Raw genomic sequence first — 22,095 nt, forward strand, 5'->3', positions numbered from 1 at the left:
AGTGAAGTAATTCAGAAAGAGAAAGACAAATACCATATGCTAACACACATATATGGAATTTAAGGAAAAAAATGTCATGAAGAACCTAGGGGTAAGACAGGAATAAAGACACAGACCTACTAGAGAATGGACTTGAGGATATGGGGAGGGAGAAGGGTAAGCTGTGACAAAGCGAGAGAGTGGCATGGACATATATACACTACCAAACGTAAAATAGATAGCTAGTGGGAAGCAGCCGCATAGCACAGGGAGATCAGCTCGGTGCTTTGTGACCACCTGGAGGGGTGGGATAGGGAGGGTGGGAGGGAGGGAGACACAAGAGGGAAGAGATATGGGAACATATGTATATGTATAACTGATTCGCTTTGTTATAAAGCAGAAACTAACACACCATTGTAAAGCAATTATACTCCAATAAAGATGTAAAAAAAAAAGGAAAGAAAAAAGAAATGAATTCACAAAGGAATACTTATTGTGTAATTCCACAAATATCAAAACAGACAAAACAAAGCCATGTATTGTTTAGGGACATATGTTCAAATCATAAGCTTATAAATAAAAGCAGGACCAGGGAACACAAAATTCAGGATAGCTGTCGCCTTTGGCACGGAGGGCACGTGGGGGACTCCTGAAAAGGGCTGATGGTGGGTGCAAGCGTGTTCATTTTATTATTCTTCCTTAGGCTGGGAATTTATATTTGCATGTTCTTTTCTACAAATAATAAAAATGTAGAGAGCAAAACTAAATCCTACACTCATCTGAACGCGAAAAATTTTGAAAACCTGTGATGCCCTTTCTTCCTCAGAATATTTTCTAGCTCTTCACTAATTAAGTCTACTTCACTAATTAAGTCTACTCTTCAGTAGTTAAGTCTACTTAACACAGATGAAGAAAACTCAACAGTGTAAGCTTATGTGTATAAGCTTGTGAAATCGATGATGGTGGAGGAGGGGTGGTGATAAAAACTGCCTTGTTGCTGAAAGTTCCCTCTGGGGACTTCCCTGGCGGTCCAGTGGTTAAGACTCATGCTTCCACTGCAGGGGGCATGGGTTCGATCTCTGGTCAGGGAACTAAGATCCCACATGCCATGATGTGTGGCCAAAACAATTTTTTTCAATTAAAAAATAAAGGCCTTTAAAGAAAAAAAAGTTCCCTCTGAAAAATGTACTTTGCAAAGGTGTGTAGTCTCAGGGGCAAACAGGACCCCCCCCATAACTGGGATGTACTTAGGTGGTGTCAGAAATTCTACCCACAGGGCAGCTGGCTTCTCTGAGGGGAGCGGGAAATCCATCCAGAAATCCCATGCGAGCCCAAAGGAGAATGGCACGGGAGAGTCAGCCTTTGTCTCCCAGAGACACCCATGCCTGCGTCCAAGTATGGTCCGGAAAGGCCTTTTCTGCCCTCCCAGAGGTCCGTCACTGCTGGAGGCTGGAGGAGGGGGCATTGGAGAGGCCACCAGCGCCCTCTGCCCACTGTGTAATTCTCTCCGGACCAGGGTCAAGGTGGCGGCAGGCGCAAAATCTAAGGGGGCGCTGGGTGTTGGGAGTGGCAAGTGCACGGGCGCCCCCAAGAACCCCACCCAGCAGATCAAAATACTGACATGCCCCGCGCCCCGGAAGCCCCGCCCAGTCCCTCCTCCTTCCTTTTTCCAAAGTTGGCCACCACCCCGACTTTTAACACTCTAGTCGGCGGAAGCTTGGTACCAGACTGGAACGTTGTCTTTATTTCCTGACAAATGAGAGTATTCACTAGGACGTGAGAGTGAACAGAAAGCCTGCGGGAAGCACTAGAGGTGGCTGAGGGACGGAAGGGGCAGCGCAGCCCAGCGGGGAGCCTCCTGCCGGGCGCCCCACCCTGAGTCCGCTCACCCCTAAGCAACAGCTCAGTGTGCCTCTATGTCCTGAAAGCAGTGTGGACACGGGCTTGGAAGGAGGAGAGGGATGCTGTGGAGAACAGCTAGAAGCTACGGCAAGAACAAATGCAGACCCAGAATGAGCCCGCGGCCATAGAGTTGAAGAAAAGGACTTCAAGAGTCACTTCCAAGGTGAACCCACAGGGCTGGAAGCAAGGACACCAAGCATTAGCTAGTAAAAGGAATATTAAAAGTGCAGTATTTAGGATTTCATAAAAGTCACTTAACGAGTGCATTCTTGAATGGATAAGCAAGGTCCTACTGTACAGCACAGGGAACTAGATCCAGTCTCCTGTAGTAAACCGCAATGGAAAAACATGTGAAAAAGCAGGTATATATATGTGTAACTGAACCACTTTGCTCTACAGCAGAAATGAACACTGCTATTTTTTTAAAAAGGCCCCAAATAAGTACATTCTTTAGCAACTCAAGGTTGCGGTCACAATCTTCAAAACAGGAATGCCTGAAAAACTACACAGAAAAGAAAAAATAATCCACAGAACAAAACGCCATACGTTGAGATATGATCTTTTTAAAGAAGGAGTATTGGTGCCCAAAGAATCCTAGCTGCAAAGGGCTGCTTTCTGACATATCAGCGGGTTGGTGGGGCGTGGCTCAACTCACGCTCTCGCTGTAGGACACGTCTGTGCTGCGAGACGCACTGGAGTACAGGGTCCGGGTGCTGTCCGGCGTGCCGTTCCTTCTGCTTCTCATGCTAAGCCGGGCGCCCTTGAAGGACATCTCTTCCCCTGTGGAGAAAGGGGAGGGAGGGTAAGATGGGGTCACAAACGGTGGACGGGCTTCACTGAAAGCTTTACCGCCATGCCCTCCCCCTCTCGCTGTCTGCCATGCCCCAGCCCCGCCCCGCCCCCCACCACCAAAGGACATTGGTCCCCCTGCCTCTGCTCTCCTTGCTTCATTCCTTCTCATCCTCCAGGACCCAGCTTGAGTTCAGTCCTTCCATACCCCTTCCCTGACCGCTCCCGTCTGGGCAGGGCCCTCCTGGGTGCGCTCCCCTCTCCTATGGGAGGTGGGATCCCGCATCCCAGACCACTGCGCATAGGAGGTGCATCATAGCTCCTTCGAAGTTAATGGATTTGTAGTGAAGGAACTTGCAGAACTGCAGCTAGCAGCTGTGGCAGCTAGAGGACCGGCTGGCTGGCATCAGAGAGGAGTTCTGCCCTGATGCGGTCAAGTGAAGTGGGAGAAGGACCTTGACCCACAGGGGCGGTAGGGCCTGAGGGCCAGTGTGCTCCAGGTCACCCTGAGACTCGGAGCCGGCACGTGGTTCCCAAGGACACCCGGCAAGAATTCCCTCCCAGCCTGGAGAGCAGGCCATTAGCCCGGGCATCCCAGAAGCCTCAGTTGCCACGGAGATGCCTCCGGGCTGCCCCCTGCTCTTCTAGGGCTCAGACCCTCCATCCCAGCTGCAGGAGCCACCCGTCCCTCCTGTCTCCCAAACACTATCTCAGACCCGTATCCACAGAGAGCTACTCCACATCCCCAGGCTGTCCGGCAGACACAGCAAACAAGACGTTTCTAGAACAAGAGCATCATCCTTCTCCTACACCTCGCCTCCCTGTGTCTCCTCCTGGGACCAAGCTCCCCCAGCTGCCTGTGACCTCTGCCCCCACCCTCTCCTCCATCATCACCACATCCAAGTGGCAGTCGCACCCCCTCGCCCCTCTCCAGCCCCTCCAGTGGCCCGCAGCTGCCACCTGGGCCCCGCTTGCCTCCCCCACATGACTGCACCCACCTCCCTCTCCTTCTGGGCCAGGTTCCTCACGGGGCCCCGCTTTTCCCATCTAGGTCCCACCGTCTATCTGGAACCCTCTTCCTCAAAGCCTGCCCAGCTGCTTATCTCCCGCCCATCCTACGGGCCTTATGCACCATCTCTTCAGGGAGGTACCTCTGACGCCCAGGCTGGCGCAGGTGCCTGGTGGCCTGTTCTGGAAGCACCATCTCCCCTCCACCAAGCCGTGTGTATCCTGATTTGTTACATGATCTGTTTGGCCCCTGTCTGCCTACTTAAGTCAAAAACCAGATCTAGGGGCTTCCCTGGTGGCGCAGTGGTTGAGAGTCCGCCTGCCGATGCAGGGGATGCAGGTTCGTGCCCCGGTCCGGGAAGATCCCACATGTTGCGGAGTGGCTGGGCCCGTGAGCCATGGCCGCTGGGCCTGTGCGTCCGGAGCCCGTGCTCCGCAACGGGAGAGGCCACAACAGTGAGAGGCCCACGTACCGCAAAAAACAAAAACAAAAACAGATCTATCTGTTCAGCACTGTATTCCCAGAGCCTGGCACAGAGCACAGAGTAGAATTGCACCAGTATTGATTGAGCGAATAATCTAAGTGATTACATAACACTCCCTCCCACCCTCAAAATCCTCTTTCAGTTTGCAAATTACTTCCGACTCGCCTTCCATACCCCCTGCACGAGGAAAGGCCTGAGACCCCAGGTTCAGCCACACGACTCCTGAGCCCTCAGCCTGTCTCCTCCTCCAGGTCACCTGTCCCAGCCTCAAAACCCTCCCAGGCCACAGACCCCGGCGCTTCTTCAAAGCCCACTCAGAACCCTCAGGCCAGGCTGTTTAAAACAGGAGCGCTTCTTTTACTTCTCTCCCCAGGCATTTCACGGAGAGGCTCAGAGTATTAATTGGTACTTTACACACATTACGGCAAAACCGCAAATCAGTCCTGCAAGGTACTTCCTATGATCCCCATACAGCAAATGGCTTCTAAGTAGGGCACCGACAGTCAGGAAATGATTTCATTTGCTCACGGTGAAAAAACTGCTTATTTCGTTGCAACGGAGAAAAGCGTATTTTTGCTTTTTCATCACAGTTCAGTCAAATAAGAAATGGGAAAGCTGTGTGAGAAATGCAGAATCTGCCCTTTTCTGACATTTCACATGTCTTTATTCGATGTTAGCTTCTAACTGGCTTTCTGAGGCCAGGGGATGCAAGGTGATGAATCATGAGTCCAGGCGTTCTTCATACCATCCCACATACCAGGTGTTCCAGGTGTACCGTTTATCCATCTCCTAAACACAGGCAGGAGCTAAGGGTTCGGTGTAAAAGGGGTTTCCAGGAGGAGGGACATAGGCCAAGGACCAAGGGCTTCCAGGGGGGTCTGGAGAGGAGAGGAGAGGGTCCAGAAGGCCCCCCCCAGGAACCTTGGGAAAGAGGGTGGCCCGCCCCTGAAAGGAGGTGAACTGGAAAAGTAGGAGGAGGGAATGAAAGCCACACCAGGGAGAAACCAGTCGATGCATCCCACGCTAAGGAAAAGTCATAAAATCACACCACTGGGTTGAACCACACAAAATCCAGTGGAGAAGATGGGCCAAGGAGTCCAAAGCCACCAAACAAGGGAACACGAGTCACTAATAAACACAGAAACATGGTAAGCCTTCCTAGTAATAAAAACAAGAAAAGTCCAACAGTGATGAAACACCCAGGGGAGATATTTCAGATGACAGCATTTGATGTTGGGAAGAGCTTAGTGGGACAGACACTCTCGTATCATTGCAGGGGGGGTAAAAATCATCTTCCTGCCTGCAAAAGAATGTGGCAATAATGTAGCCAGACATGTAAGTATTATCATCGTTGACCCAGTGAATTGGCTTTGGAGAATTCTAGATAAAAGAAATCATCAGAAACACATCAAAGGGTATACTCAAAAGATATTCATTTCATAGGAAAGATTAGAAATGACTTAAACTTCCATCAGTAGGAGCACATTACACCCAGAAGTAAAAGGATGATACCATGAAGTGGGTGCATTTTAATGACATGGAAAATGTCATAGGATTTATTGTGAGTAGAAAAAAAGCCGGAGGCAAGAAATCACCATGGTCAGGAGCTCTGGCTTTAGAGATGGTCAGCTCGCGTTCAGTCACTCACCCTGTGACCTTGAGTGGGTCTTTCACCCTCTCAGCTTCCCTATAAAGGTGGTTCAGCAGCTGACATATGACCCACCTTCAGGAAGGGCAGCTATCGAAGTAAGGGATGTAAATGCATTACGTATAATGTGTATAAGGCACACCTTATACACATTATATAGGAAGTAAATACACCAAGGTGTTCACCATTGCCGTATGTGGGGCTGGGACTGTGAGTGATTTTAATTTTATTCTTTCACTTTTTATATTTGCCCAAATTAAATATATTTCTTAAATAATCTGGAAAATATATTTAATAAATAGGAAAAGTGTCTAGAGGCTGGGCAAGGCTAAGAGAACCAGTGACCTTAGTGAGAACATTTCAGTAAGTGGGATGAGAGAGTGAGGACCACCAGAGACGGCATCTCCATCCACAAGAGCACGTGGCGGGTGGGTAGCTAGAAGGGAGAGGAGGGTCCGTGGCTGACTTGTTTCCTCCCAAGATGTGGGATCATGTTTAAATCTTGGCAGAGGAAAACTAGCAGAGAGGGAGAGATTAAACCACAGGGAAAATATAATAATGTAATAATTATGATGACTGCAGAGCATGGAGTAGGACTTTGTGGAGGTAGGCAGGAGCGGTGAAGCCATCAGCACTAAAATGATCGATTGAGGATAAACGATAAATTGAAGGTAAAAGGAAAAGAGAGTCAACAATAACATAATAAATACTGATGACAATCGGGGCATTTTTGTTCTCTCACATCATATCTTTGAAATCATTTCCGGACATGAAACTGACATCCCACCGGCCACAGGCCCTTGGTCTTATCTGGACTGTCTGACTTGTACTCCAGAGAAAAAATGCCAAGTCTGCCCCAGAGAGGAGATTGGCTGGGGACACTGCATACATTTTCAGGGCTCTGAAACTCTAAATATACAATGGAATATTACTCAGCCATAAAAAGAAAAAAAACTGAGCTATTTGTAGTGAGGTGGATGGACCTAGAGTCTGTCATACAGAGTGAAGTAAGTCAGAAAGAGAAAGACGAATACCGTATGCTAACACAAATATATGGAATCTAAGAAAAAAAAAATGTCATGAAGAACCTAGGGGTAAGACAGGAATAAAGACACAGACCTACTAGAGAATGGACTTGAGGATATGGGGAGAGGGAAGGGTAAGCTGGGACGAAGTGAGAGAGTGGCATGGACATATATACACTAACAAACGTAAGGGAGATAGCTAGTGGGAAGCAGCCGCATAGCACAGGGAGATCAGCTCGGTGCTTTGTGACCACCTAGAGGGGTGGGATAGGGAGGGTGGGAGGGAGGGAGACACAAGAGGGAAGAGATATAGGAACATATGTATATGTATAACTGATTCACTTTGTTATAAAGCAGAAACTAACACACCATTGTAAAGCAATTATACTCCAATAAAGATGTAAAAATAAAAAAAACTAAATAGTTGTTGAAAAATCTGAGTCTAGAGTAGTGGTTTCAAAGGCGGGGCTTCGGGCTTTGCGCCTGTGAGGGGCTCAGGGATGCCTCCCCACGTCAGTGGGAGCAGTGCTGCTTCATCAGACTTACATCTCCAGGGTCCTAGCAGATTCCCCCTGAGGAAAGGTTTCTGCTGCTGAAGAGCAGCTGGACACATCTGCTCTGGAGCTCTGCTGCAGGTTTGCTCCGGGTCACCTTAACTGCACAGGCAGCCAGGGGACGTCTGCAGCTTCCGTCTCTTGGAATTGGTAAGAAAGCACTACTTTACTTGAGGAAAAGTGAGTCTATAGGTGGTTTGGCAAGCTCCAGAAGTTAAAGGTGATGGACTTATTCCCAATAACCCCAACGATTAGGGGTTGGCATTTCACATACCTCTTGGAATATGTGATTTCATAGCTCCCAAACTATAACACAACGTAACATGACATGATATAAGCATGATACATAATTGTTATGGTCTTAAAACCTCACCAAAGTTCTCTCTCGGATATTATGTCTTTCTCTGGATCGGAAACGGGGTATTTGGCACTGATGTTCCACCCATTTGGAGGGCAGTGGAGTATAATGCTGACGAGCATGAACTTCAAGGCTAGACCATCTTCTCGCTTTACCTTTAACTGTATCTGAATGTATTTCTATAAATTAATGAAATTCTCACTGAGGAGTGGGAAAATGGAGTCAGGAAAATGGTGGCACTGGATGTGGACTAACCCCACCGAGGGGACCTCCCCAAGTAGAATCCACCAGTAAAACAACACCAAGCATGCCCCGCAACGTGTATATGAGGTCTGATGAGAATTTCATGTAAATCAAACCCAGTTCACCCTGTTATTCTACTTCTAAAAGATCGTAGGGTAGGTCAATGCATCAGGAAAGCGCTAGTGTCATAACACGGGCCAGAGATTCAAAAGTTCAGGCAAAAATGAAACATGTACTTTTCTTCAATAATGAAGAGTACAATGTCAAGAGGAATTCAGATAAACACACCAAGAGACATCTATTATTAATACAATCAAACTCGGAGGACAATGAGGACTGTAGAGATACAGAGAACAAAACAAAACAAAAGCCTGGGTTTGGGAGTCAGGAAAATCCAAGCGTGGGACTGAGCTCCACCACTGACTAGCAGCTCACTTAGCCCCTTTGGGTCTCAGCTCGTTGATCTCTAAAAACGTGTCTCCCTGCCCCATGGCTTGGTTGTGACAGGACTCAAGAGGACGCTCCTACAGCAAGCTTGGCACGTGCTTGAGTAATGTAGACATCGGTGCTTTTATCAATACTCCTATTACTAGTGTCGGGGCTTCACGAGAAGAGTCAGGAAGGAGCGGGACGAAAATCGCTGTGGCAGGAAGAGTCAGGAACGGGGACTCACAAGTGTCGTGACCACTCCCTCCCGTGTCACCAGGAAACTTGTGTTTTATCTGCTCAGCTCCTGAGGCCCTTGCAGGGTGAAAACTTAGAAGTGGCCTAGGGGAGCTAACTAGGTTTAAGTTCAAAAGGATGCAGAGACAGTCACAGGGAACACAGGTAGAATGTGGGGAGAGGTGGTGAGAGAAGAAGCGCTCGGCGAGTGGAGAGGAAGAGGCGAGAATATATACAGACTCTATGGGGAAGGCGGCTGCCACGGTGAGTAAGGCTTTAGCAAGATGGGTGGATGGCATCTTTTGGATTTTTTTAGAGTCCAGCCATTAGTATCAGCTGCTATCGCTGTGTAAGAAGTTATCCCAAAATGTGACTACTTACAATGACACACACTTATGAGCCCGCAGTTTCTGTGGTCAGGCATCTGGGCTCCGTGGAGCTGGATTCTCTGCTCGGGGGCTCTCACAGGCTGCACTCAGATGCCAGCAGGGGCTGGGGTCTTGTCTCAAGCCTGGGGCTGGGGTTGGTGGGGTGGGGGTTGGGGGGACCTGCTTCCCAGCTCACGTGGCTGTTAACAGGATACGTCTCCTTGAGGGCTGTTGGACCAGGGGCCCCCGTACCTCACTGGCTGTTGGCGGGAGGTCACCCTCAGTGTCTGGCTACCAGGGCCTCTCTAACGTGGCGGCTTCTGTATCAAAGCATATAAGCTGACAAGGCATTAGACGGAGTCTGCCAGCGAGACACAGTCACAATCTTTCGTAACCTAATCATGCAAGTGACATTGCATATCACCTTTGCCACATTCTGTTGGTTAGAAGCAAATCACGAGGTCTTACTTACACGCAAGGGGAGGGGACCACACGAGGGCGTGAATAGCCATGAATTCCACAGGTGGGGGGCCCATCTTAGAAGCCCACCTACCGTGGCACCTTTAACTCACATTTATTTCCAGTGTTCTTGCTTTGTTGGACCTGAATATCTTTTGAATATAGCATTGTGCCAAGACTGGCCATACGACTCATCAATTTGGGGGGTCTTATAAATGTAAAATTCAAAGCAGGACTCCTAAGGTATCTGACTGAGCAGAAACCCTGAGGAAGAAATCAGAGTAACTTTAGGAAAAATGGTGGCACAGAACCCACAACGAGCCTCCCTTCTAACTGCACATCCCCGATGACCATACGCTAAGTCGGTATGGGTAAAAGTTTGCTTTTTCTTAATCCACTGACAGCCTGCCCTCTGAGCATTGATCACCCAACCTCACTACAGTGGTCCACTCAATCTGGGATCTAGATCCATGCTGTTACGAGTAAGCTATTCTTTTTAGATTCTAGATTTCCCCTTTGAGAATAATTTCTATCTTCATATTAATTTTTATTCTGTATTTTCAACACTCATTTAGACTGAGCCCTGCAAGTGTCACTGGTGTCCACAAGTCCAGTGTGAGTCCTTCCATATCCGACTTGTCCACATTGGACTCCTCTGTCGGCATCAGAGCGTCCCTGGGGATGATTTTAGTGAGGTGTGTGTGTTAGGAGCTTCTTATCCATGTTGTTGACCTAAAACAAATAGACCGCCAGATATTTCTCCAGCAAAGGTGGGTTTATTCAGAAACAGCAGAGAATTGCTATTCAGGGTCAGCAACCATGGTGAACCACTTGCAAGTTCCTGCACAGCAAGGGAAGGAGACTCCTATATAGAGGGAAAAGGGAGGGAGGGCTGTAGTAAACAGAGTCCCTGGCTTTTCACTGGCTTAGTCCCCTCGGGGAGAGGGGGGGAAGAAGAGTCCTTCTTCTTCCTATTGGGCTCTGTTGTCATCACAGGGTGTGAGAGCTCCCCCCTTGTGGTCCCTCAACTCTATGTGGTTTTTTTTCATTTTTTTTCTTTTTTCTTTCCACCTCACCCCCGGGCTTGAGGGATCTTGGTTCCCCAACCAGAGACTGAACCCAGGCCCTCGGCATTGAAAGCGTGGAGTCCCAACTACTGGACCTCCAGGAAATTCCTTCTGTTTCTGTTTTTTTTTTTTTTTTTTTTTTTACCGTGCAAATGCCTTTTTACTGCATTCACACACGGATAATTTGACCAACACTTTTCCCCCCTGACACCATAGGAACAGTTCCATTCTTTTTAGGGTTTTGATCTTGTAAAGGAAAAGTGAGGCAGCCTCACTTTTATTCCTTCTGTCCAACATTTATATGCTTCTTCCTCTTTTCCTTAAATTCTAATATTTAATTGACTCTGACTAGATATTGGTCTAAATTTTTTACACTATGTGCTCTTTTTTACATGCAAATTCGAGTTTTGGTTTTGTTGTTTCCAGCTCTAGAAAGTTTGCTATTTCATTATTGTTTTCTGATTACAGCCTCCCGGGGGCATGGACAGCACCCCGGGGAGGTTGTGGCCTCCCCAGTTCAGTAACTGTCTAATGAAGGCAGTTGTGACAAAGAGAGAAGGACAGTGCTGCCTTCCAGAATGGACTACTGTCCTTATTTCTGCATGGAGCTGGCACCCTACTCAGGGGTGGCAAAAACTGGCATCATCATGTGACCCAATGTCACACCAGAAGATGTGCTCGGATGTGCAGGGGATGCCAGCCCACAGCGTCCTTCACGGGGACCCCTGACACAGGCAGGTTGCTAGGTAATGACAGCACGTGTGGAGTTGTCACAAGGCTCCACGCACCAGCTTTCACCTGTCCAAAGGGATGGGAGCTCCTCAGGAAGCTTCGCCCCTTTCTGTGGAGCCGTGGGAACATATATTAGAGTATAGGAGATGCGTCACGTAAGCAAAGGGACTTCCAGAAGAAGAAAAGTTTCCACACAGGAGACGTAGCAGTCAAAAAAGTCAACAGGAGAAATCTTCTTCCCTGGGCTAAGGGAAGAATTGGGTCTTCAATACAAAGAAGTCCCAGAGCCTCATACCAGGCAAATTAATAGGCTTAGAGGTACCCAGTGAAATTATTTAAGGGTAAGAATAAACATAAAACCATACAAACCACATAGTAGAAAAAAGGTAAATTACAGAAGGGGGGAAATCAGGCTGACATCAGACTTCTCTTCTAGAAGGACTGTAAGCTAGAAGATGTGGCAATATTTGTAATTTTTGGAGGCAAAGATTGTGACCTAGGAATTGCATCCTCAGCCAATACAAATGTGAATGCAGCAGAAAGCACCCTCAGGAGTTTGAGGAGGTGGTAGAAAGGCACCCACACAACTTCCAGCAGTTCAGGAATTTGAAGGGGGAGATGCCTTTAAATAATAAATGGAGAAGACATGGTGGAACTTTTTTTTTTACTTTAATTTTTTTAAAGATTTTTTTGATGTGGACTATTTTTAAAGTCTTTATTGAATAGGTTACAATATTGCTTCTAATTTTTTTTAAGTTTTGGTTGTTTGGCCACAGGGCATGTGGGATCTTAGCTCCCTGACCAGGGATCGAACCCGCATCTCCTGCACTGGAAGGCAAAGTCTTAACCACTGTACTGCCAAGGAAGTCCCTTGACTTTAATTTTTTTTTTTCTTTTTTATATTTCATCTCAGTGCACAAGGATTTGAAGATACCTCCTAAGATATTACTGAATACAAAGGAACCAAAGAGAAAGAAGTGAGCAGAGAGTAAAACGAGAGAAACTGGTAACGTGATGGGCTCATCCAGCACATGGAAAGCCTGCTTGTGGGGCATTGTTAGAAGCTGCAACCTAATTACAAGGGACCAAAGCAAGGGAACAAACATGGTCAACTGCAAGCTTCACGGCGTCCATAAAGCAAGATCAAACCCAACTGCCCCAATCCAGAGTCCAATGTACAAAGAGCTCCTGTAGGTGGTGGGGGTGGGGGAATGACAGTGAGAATGTAAAGGGGCAGCACGTGGGTGATTTTTCTAGTGATGGAATAGTTCAACAACCTGATTGTTGTGGTGATTACACAAATCTACTCATGCTAAAATTGCATAAAAGTCTACACATGCAAGTGAGTAAAATCTGAATGAAGTCTATGGAGTATACCAGTGTCAGTTTCCTGGTTTTGATATTATACTATGGTTATGTGGGATGTTACCTTTGGGGGAAACCAGGTGAAGGTTACCCAGGACCTCTCTGTACTATTTTTTCAACTTCCTGTGAATCTCAAAATTATTATCTCAAAATAATAAGTTAGAAGGAATAAACTTCTATGTAAAAAGAACTCCGGGCCACACAATAGGAAACATCTTGACATAACCCTGCAATGCCTACAGCACAAAACCGTGTGGCTATTTCTTATAAAGTCCTGAATGCAAGTGGAAGATGCATCACTAAGGTAAAATTCAATGCAGGCAATTCCATAGCAGGGACAAATGATGGGCCCCGGTATAGAAATGTCTGAGAGTTTGGCCAGATTTAGTTCCACTTACTTGCTGAGTGATGCAAAGTCTTTGCTTTCATATTTTCATCAAGATCTCAATTATTTTTACTTACGGTCCTTATCCTCAGACTGCAGATGGGTCTGACGAAATTAATGGAGTCCTAATACCCATCATGAAGGTTACCTCGGTGAAAATTAAAACCACAGTGGATTCTTAACCAGCACTCACATTTTCAGACTTCACTGTAGATCGTGAGGATATTGACTACCATCCACATCAGGACAGCTGCTCCATGCTAACAGCTGCCCAGCTTCTGCAGTTTCCCACTCAGGGAAACACATGATGGCTGGGCAGGCCGAATCACTGGGGACTTCGCTCAAACTCAGACCGCTGGGTCCCACCTCAAGGACTCCACAGATCTGGGGTGGGACCCAGATTCTGCATCTCTAACAAGTTTCCAGATGCTGCGGATGCTACTGGTGAGGGTCCCACACTGGAGAACCACTGAGCTAAACCAGGATGCTACACATAACACCAGTTAGACTTTTTCAAAGCTTGTACACAAATCTTCTTCAAACACAAGCATGGAATCGACAAGAGGCTTAAGAGGCGGCATCACATAACTTTGGCTGAGTGCTCTTCTGTGGTTGCAACTTGTGTTTATGAACAACACGATTTGTCCTGATAGCATATGAGACATACATCTTCATCAGGCCAAGAATAACTAATAACAGCTTTGTCTCATATAACGCCTATTAGGTGCCAGGCACTGTGCTTCACTCTTTACATGTGTCAGCTCCTTGAATCTTCTCATGAATTATAGGGATTATTATTTTCCCACTAAAACTGTTGAGGAAACCAAGGCACAGAGAGGTTAAGTAACTTCCCCGAAAGTCACACAGCTGATAAGTAGAGGATACGGCGTTCAAACCCAGGCAGGCTGGCCCGAGAGCCCAATCCTTAAAATTTAAGTTCCTTTGTGCCGCTTTAATACGTCCTTGTGAAAGGATAGATTGTCATTTTTACTATATTAATACACTATCAACATTTAAATAATTAGAAACCTTGTTTTGTTGGTTGGGGGAGAGGCTGACCTGGTGTTATTTTTATCATTGATGCTCATGAATAATTTCAAATGGTCTAGAAGTCACCCATCAACAACAGAATACTCTTGCATCCTGTGAGCCCAAAACAAAAACAAAAGCAAAAATCCATCTGCTATGTTATTGTCCTAACACAAGAATGACATTTGGCATGTTTGCAAAATTGTGTTTCAGCCTGCCTATCACCATGTTCAAATCAGTCCTACGATGTCATTTTCAAGTTCTAAGTCTCTCTGTGTTTAAAAATTTTTTTTAAATAAGAAGAAATAAGAAGTTCTCCTTATTAACACTTAATGAGAGAGGAACTAAATTGTTCATATGCTCTGATGAGAATGTTCCAAAAGGCCCCGTACCAAACCCCAGCCATCTCCACTCTTGGCTTCCATCAATTATTCATTGTAATGATGAGTGTGACACTTGCAGAGGCTTCAGATATAAATGACACCATCCGGAGAAATCTTCTCAATTCTCATTTTGGCAAAAGTGCTAGAGCGGTACCTGCAAGAGTTACAGTGACCTGCAAGGGTTAATGTACACCATTGCCTCCACATGTCTTTCAACCGTAGAGAAGAAATGAGGTTTGTTTTGTTATCAGAATCATCCTGCTTTTCTAATTGCCTCTGTCGACCACATTTTTTGAGATTTGCATAGATGGGTAAAGAACAGGAAAATGGCAAAAGCCAATGGAGGCTCCTGAAGTCATCAATCCCATATATCCTATCCCAAAGAGTAGAGGCAAGAGACCAGAGGTAGAACTGGGGCAGGAGACGATGCTCAAAGGTACCGTCTGGAAGGAGAAAAGTGGGGAGTCCCTATGGTGCCTGGAACCCTATTATCTTTATAGGTGCCAAGAGTCACATCAGTTCTTTAAAAATTAATAATGGAGGATAACAACTTGGTTCCAAGTTTGAAAGGATTATAAACCCAAAGTCATAACCTTGGAAGAAGGTTCTTTACACTCTAAGGTACTAATGAGCTAAAACTCCTATCATGATAAGCATATTTGTCGGAGCACATATATAGACTAGATTAAGGAATAACCATTTTCTTACTTTCAGCTTAAGAATCTTCACACTGAAAAAGTCAGCTTTAGCAATAATGGCTTCAAAATTAAATAGAAATAAAACCTTTAATTATTCATCCAACTCCTCAGCGTTTCTCTGTTTCTTCTAAATAATACAACCAATGAGCATGTTTCAGAAGCTGAAAAAAACTAAGGGAACCACAGTATGTAAAAATAAGTCAAATATACCTTTCTCCTTTTAAAATATTGACCATTTGAATGCATCCTTTCTTGATGTTAATTTATGTTTCACCATAGTCTTGATTTAAGAACAACCTGTTTTATTCTGTTCCCAGTAGGTTTGAGACCATAGGACTGGGTAAGATAGTCAGTTGCAGACTTAAAATCCCAGTGACTTTTTTAGTAAAGTTCATTTGAGGACATGTCTGACTCTCGCAATCAGGAAAAAAGAAAAAAAGAGAAAAAACTACAGATATATTTTAAATCGCTCAAAAATCGAGCACAGATTTCTACATTTCTAAATAAATCCAAATGAGTACTGAAGATACCTGTGCACTAGCATTTTGCTTATCCACACAGATCCTGGAGAGATTTCAAATTTTGTCTTCCTTTAGTTTCTTATCTTCATAGAAAAAAACAAATGATGCCCTCCTCAGATTCACTACACTAACATCAATTCCACAAGTTACACAACTGCAACATTTATGGAAAGATGAAAAGCAAAAGTTGATAACGTACCTGTGGAGGTTATCAGACAGGACTTGCTTTCACTCCAAAGATCCTGCTCCTCTGATCTACTTGCAAAAGGAAGAGGCTTTTATAACTTGAGATTTCTCAGCCCCGCCTTCTTCTCTGAGGTTCTCTTAAGAGGAGGAGAAAAAAAAAACTCAAGCCACTGAAAAAAGACAGTTAACACCATGGGATACCATAGCAGTGTAGCAATTGAATATGAGTAAAGAATCCATATTCATAGAACAGGGTATTTTAAATGCTCATAAAGTACAAATACAAAATCCCCACTCTTGGCTTGCCAATTGTATCAGAGTATGAAACATACTAAAGATGAATTTCTACAATTTGTGGCACATTTTAAAAACCACAAATGAAATGGGAAATGCTCATTATGGAAAGTCATGATAAAATTAATTAACAGATTAAAAGCTTTTAATTAAGATTAGGAAAAAGTTGTTAAGTAGAGGAAATTTAACAAACATTGCTTTTTGGTCGATTTTGTTAACTTTGTCCACACCAACATATATTCAGCATTGCCTAGCTAGGCAGGGCTGAGGGGGGTGACCTGAAAACTCAGCAAGGCTGGCTTTATTAAATTATAGTTATTTACATGCTCCCTTTAAACTACATTTTGTCTCTGTGAAAATCCCACTAGGAGAGATAAAATAATAATCCCTAGTGGGCAATTTTTAGTCATTTTATTTAAGTGATGTACCACAAGCATCATTTAAATAGTTTTGTTACAGTTAATGTTCCTTAAGTATTGGCTATTATTTCTATTATGTATTCATATATGAAGTATATGTCTCAGGCAAGTAGAAATAAGATCATATAATTTAAAATTTGATTATACAGTCAAACAAATGCAAAGAAGTTAGAGATTAAACATAATGAGAGTCAGGGGCAATGTTGTAAAGGCAGAGGGATTTGGTCAAGATCTGTAAGGAGAGATAAGATGTAATTAATGATAATTACTCCTACAGAAAACATGTTCAATTCAGGGAGAAAACCCCTTCGACAAAGAAAATCTTTAAGAAAAAACTTGAGGTAAGATCACAAACTCAAATACTCCAAGAGTCAGACAGGTAGTGAAAATGAATGGAGTGACCAAGTGTGAGGCAATAGGGAAGGGTAAGGACTGCGGAATGTTGGAAACATCAGGGGCCGCATCTCAATGAGGACCCATGCGAGAAGAGATCTAGCCAGAAACAGAGAGAGGATCAGAGAAATCTCAAAATTGCCCTGAATGTGGATTGTAGGACTAAAAACTCCCATACACTTACCTGCTGCAATTTCCTTCCTGGCCCCCCACCCCATGCATGCACATACACAGGGCTGTGGATCTGGTCCTCTTCGTCCTCAGCCTGCAGTCTACACAGCATCCTTCCAGGTATTTTCAGAGATGCAAAGGTATTGAAAAGCAGAACCTAAAGTTTAGTTTGAAAACCAAAATGTGAACTGCAAAAGACCAGAAGGCTAGAAAATTATAGACACTGAAGTACCAACTGCACACTGATCTGCTATGGAGGACTACTCCTTGTGGAAGGTGGCAGAGCAGTGAGTGATCCCAGGCTGGCAGAAGGAAAGCTGAGAGGAGAAGAGGGATGAACACAGAGGTGGGGATGAGAGAGATGGGAAGAGGGAGGATGACCTCATCAGGTGCACCATCGTAGAGCCATTGCACATGGTGATTTAGAGCCGTGTTTACAAGGGAAAGATTCAAAATACATCTAACCGGGCTTCCCTGGTGGTGCAGTGGTTGAGAGTCCGCCTTCCGATGCCGGGAACACGGGTTCGTGCCCTGGTCCGGGAAGATCCCACATGTCGCGGAGCGACTGGGCCCGTGAGCCATGGCTGCTGAGCCTGCGCGTCCAGAGCCTGTGCTCCGCAATGGGAGAGGCCACAACGGTGAGAGGCCCGTGTACCACAACAACATCAACAAAATACATCTAACCAAGTGAGGTGGAGAAGATAGAAGTGGAGATGGAAACAGAGGTGTATAGGTAGAGATATAGGTATAGTTACAGATATAGATGTATCGGTGTAGATATAGAAGTACAGAGATAGATATAGCATAGATTTGTATGTATAGGTATAGATGCATAGGTATATAACCTCCAGCTTTGCCATTTTATCCAACACTTAACAAAATGACCGAATTCCTCTACGGAGGCAAACGTGATTTTTTAAAGAATGTTTAAATACGAGCTTGTTGCATTCTCTTTCAGTGCCAGCAGGTGGCTTCTCTGAGCAAATTCAGTGGCTGCAGGAGAGACATTTTCAACCATCTTTATCCCTAAAGCAGGTTTAACAGGTGAACAATGACGTCGGCCTGGCCTGTCCCTTCAGCGCCCTCTTGGCCCCAAAACAGTAAGCAGAGTCCGTCAGCTCCATGTGTAGCCTGGATTCTCAGCTTTGCTTCCCTATTTTTTGTGCTGTGAGAAAACATGTCAAAATTGAATGAACTGGAAGTGGACGGGTGGTGGCGATTGAGTAACAACGTGGATGCGAGTAATCGATGCTGCTAAACTGGAAGCTTAAAAATGGGCAAGATGGTAGATTCTACGTTATGTGTATTTTGCCACAACGAAAAATAGTTTTAAAAAATATTGAATGGAGCTTCCCTGGTGGCGCAGTGGTTGACAGTCCGCCTGCCGATGCAGGGGACACGGGTTCGTGCTCTGGTCCGGAAGATCCCACATGCCGTGGAGCGGCTGGGCCCGTGAGCCATGGCCGCTGAGCCTGCGCGTCCGGAGCCTGTGCTCCGCAATGGGAGAGACCACAGCAGTGAGAGACCTGCGCACCGCAAAAATAAATAAATAAATAATTGAATGAAATTGGCTCTGAGCTTTTGCTAACTGTGGGAGCTCGAAAAAGCTACTCAACCCCCGAACCCCAGCTCCTTCTCAGCCATGTGGGGTCCTCGTGCCTATGTCTCAGGCTGTGTCAGGATTTGGGGGGAATACTGAAAGGACAACCGTGGCAGACGCACCAACCGTGTTAGCATCCTCCTCCGGCTGCTTTTGTCCCCCCAGCTCAGCATCCCTGTGTCTGGGGTTCCACTTTGCAAATGGGGCAGGGAGAGGGTGCCTTTCTCTCTGTCGCCCAGCGCCCACTGAAACAGGAAGATGAGCCACCGCGTGCTTCCACCGGCGTTTCCCTTCGTGACCCATGACCGCCTACATCAGCCTTTCAGGGCCACAGGTTGAAAAGGATGGCCAGGCCCCAACCTAGACGTGTTGAACCAGGAATCTGATGTTTCTCAAGTTCGGCGGAGTTAGACAACCTCAGCTCTGAAGAAACAAGTGTCAACTGAAAAAATGCTGTCGGCAAGAACAAGGCAAAAACACAGCCAGCTGGGTGGTGGTGAGCGTGCTGCCCTGGGGACAGGGACAGCCGGCGGGAGCTGGGCAACCACACAGAGAAGTGGTCACGCTCTGTGGGGGACCCCCAAAGCTCATTGTCTACAAGGGAAGGAAAAGGTCAACACATGCACTTTCCACCCAGAGCTTGGATTCTTTCTGCTCTACTGGCTGTCTACTTACTATACATTGTATAGTGTACTGTATATATGTATATGTGTGTAGCATATATATATGTATAGCATATATGTGTCCAGTATAGTATAGTAAATAGCCCATATAGACTATATACAGTACATACACAGTATATACTATATACTGGCTCTGAGCTACTGCAGACCCCATGGGTCATGGGAGAGATCTCTTGGCCATTTGTGCCCCCAAAGAACCCCTCTTGAAAGCAGGGTTGTCCTGCCCTCTCCAGCACACAGGTTCCCTATAGGAGACGCACAGGGGCCATGAACTGGAGCCCAGACGTCAGCAGGTGTTCAAGGGCCTCGCCCTGGTTCCCCTCCATCTCCCCAGCATGCTCCTTCTCTAAACTCCCAACTTCCTTGTCCCCTGGGGCCACCTCCTCTCCAGGCACTCGGGCCGTCTCCCCCCTCCCCTGAAGACTGGGCACAGCTGTGCGTGGCAGCCACGCCCTCCGACTGAGTTTGCTCCCCTTGAGCTGGTTGGAAGGACACGGCCTCTGGCCCAGTGCAGGAGGGCCCACGTGGGCGTTACATGAAGAGGCCACCCTTCATGCAGCGGCTGCGCTTGTGAATTTCCATGAACCTGCCTCCTCCCCTGACCCCCTGCATGAAGCTGGAGTCCCAGGTAGGCCCTGGCCCTGCCTCAAACTTTTATGTACACATGAACCACCTGAGGATCTTGTTAAAGGCAGATTGTGGTTCACACAGATAGGACAGGACCTGGGATGCTACATCTTTAGCAGAAAGAACCAGATTTCTGCCAGCACCAGGGTCAGCTTCAAAAGTGGTCAGGATAAAGTGCCACCCACCTGAACATGATCCACCAGGTGAAGCCAGGAACCGTGTCTGTCTAGGGGAGAAGGAACGCCTCTGGATTTGGTACACTTCAGGCATCTCCCCAGCCCCCCGAACTCTGCTCCCCCGGACAGAATCAGATGTAGCCGGCTCGCTAAGGCACCAGTCTCTCCTCTGGTCTCAAGTGAGAGGCTCCTGTTCTAGCCGTGTTCAAGGTATCTGAACACTGGCCAGCCTCAGCCTGACGTGCCCTGGGCCACTTAAACTTCACGTCTTCCCAATTCCCTTGTAGGTGACCTGACAAGGGAACTGTGGGGCTTGACACCTCTTTAATTTTTTGTGTGTTTTTTTTTGACACCTCTTTAGAGATCAGGGTCTTGTTGAGTGATTTGATAAGAGGTAGGAGCTTAAAACTCTTTCATGCTCATGGCTATAGCCTTCTTCATTTAGGCCAGACGTAAGAGGCTAAATGAAACTCCTCAATGATTTTTCTATGTCAGCCAAGTTGCTTTTCATGTGAACTGGGACTGGAAACAAGAATGAACAGTAGTTTTTGTTTTTGTTTTTGTTTTTGCGGTACGCGGGCCTCTCACTGTTGTGGCCTCTCCCGTTGCGGAGCACAGGCTCCGGACACGCAGGCTCAGCGGCCATGGCTCACAGGCCCAGCCGCTCCGCGGCATGTGGGATCTTCCCAGACCGGGGCATGAACCCGTGTCCCCTGCATCGGCAGGCGGACTCCCAACCACTGCGCCACCAGGGAAGTCCTGAACAGTAGTTTTTATAGACAAAATAAAAATGGAGATAAAAATAGAGATAGAGACAGGTAAAGAGATGGAGATGGAGATGATGGGGAAGGAGACAGGGATGAAGATGATGGAGATGGGAATGGGGATGAGGATGAAAGTAGAGAGAGACAGAGATGGAGACGGAGATAGAGATGAGATAGAGAGATAGAGAGATAGAGATAGAGGTAGGGAGAGAGAGAGAGATGATAGAGGTACCAAAGTGAAAAGGACCAAGAATAACTCAGACCCAGAGATCAAGTATTTGATATTCACCAACATAAATGTAAACAATGACAATTTTCCTTATGCTTTTATAAGAAATCTCTCAGTGTAAGGCAGAATACTGTAGCCATCAAGCACTCCACCTCTGGAAGATGAGTCTGGCTTAAAGCTCAGGCTCCAGGGCAAACTCGGGCAAGGTCCCTGACCTCCCTGACCTAGTGTCCTCGCCTCTAGCACCAGCTGTAAAGCTCTCAGCTCAGGTGCCATGATGCAGGGTAAAGAATCAGTGAGTATAGAGTGTGCTGAGAGGGTTAAGCTCCTTACACAGGACGGTGTGCTCTCTGACAGTAGTGCATAAGCACTCCATGACTATCGGACAAGCTCATCAACGATGGTGACGTACAGGAATTAGAAACAGGATTATGAGACTTAACGTAGATCGTTTCAAAGAGCTACAGAGGAAACTGCCTTTTAAAATCTGCAATTCGAATAGATAAAGCAAATGGGATGGTGAGATGGAAGGGTGTCTTTTGAGGAAACGTTTTTGCCCTGATTCCAGCCCAAGTGTGCTTCAGCTCCTGCATACGAGAGGAAATGAAACTACCTTGTATATTGAAAATTCACACAGTGGTCCATTTGGCCCATATGACCCTGCTCCGTCCCATTTTAGAGCTCTGGAACAATAAGAAGCCATCTCTTTCCTTTTACCCAAATTACCGAAACTTTGCTTGAGGAGACAAAATAAGTTCTGAGTGATTTCTGACCATTATTATATGGTCATGAGAATAAAAACACATTCCAGGCCCACCTGGATTAGCAGAACTGCTCTGTCTTCTTTCTGCTTTGGGGGATGAGAAACCCATCCCAAGACAGAAAGGATGAT

General features: G+C 46.2%; 1 protein-coding gene across 5 annotated transcripts in view; it reads right to left on the reverse strand.

Annotated features, from left to right (window-relative positions):
* TRPM8 (transient receptor potential cation channel subfamily M member 8) overlaps window positions 1–22,095 on the reverse strand; it is a 139,870-nt gene that overhangs the window by 92,335 nt on the left and 25,440 nt on the right. For 4 of the 5 annotated variants that reach the window (XR_010944165.1, XM_067740157.1, XM_067740158.1 and 1 more), the window contains exons 6-7: window positions 15,861–15,984; window positions 2,537–2,661 (exon numbers count right to left, since the gene is read on the reverse strand). Coding sequence is in view for 4 of the 5 variants with exons in the window: in XM_067740157.1 (XP_067596258.1) it covers window positions 2,537–2,653 (117 nt within the window). In the remaining variant the exon portion in view is untranslated. Of the gene's footprint in view, window positions 1–2,536; window positions 2,662–15,860; window positions 18,427–22,095 lie in introns of those variants that run through there. The other variant, XM_067740159.1, reaches the window with a different exon arrangement.

This window comes from Pseudorca crassidens, chromosome 6 (assembly GCF_039906515.1).
Source record: "Pseudorca crassidens isolate mPseCra1 chromosome 6, mPseCra1.hap1, whole genome shotgun sequence".
NCBI lineage: Eukaryota > Metazoa > Chordata > Mammalia > Artiodactyla > Delphinidae > Pseudorca > Pseudorca crassidens.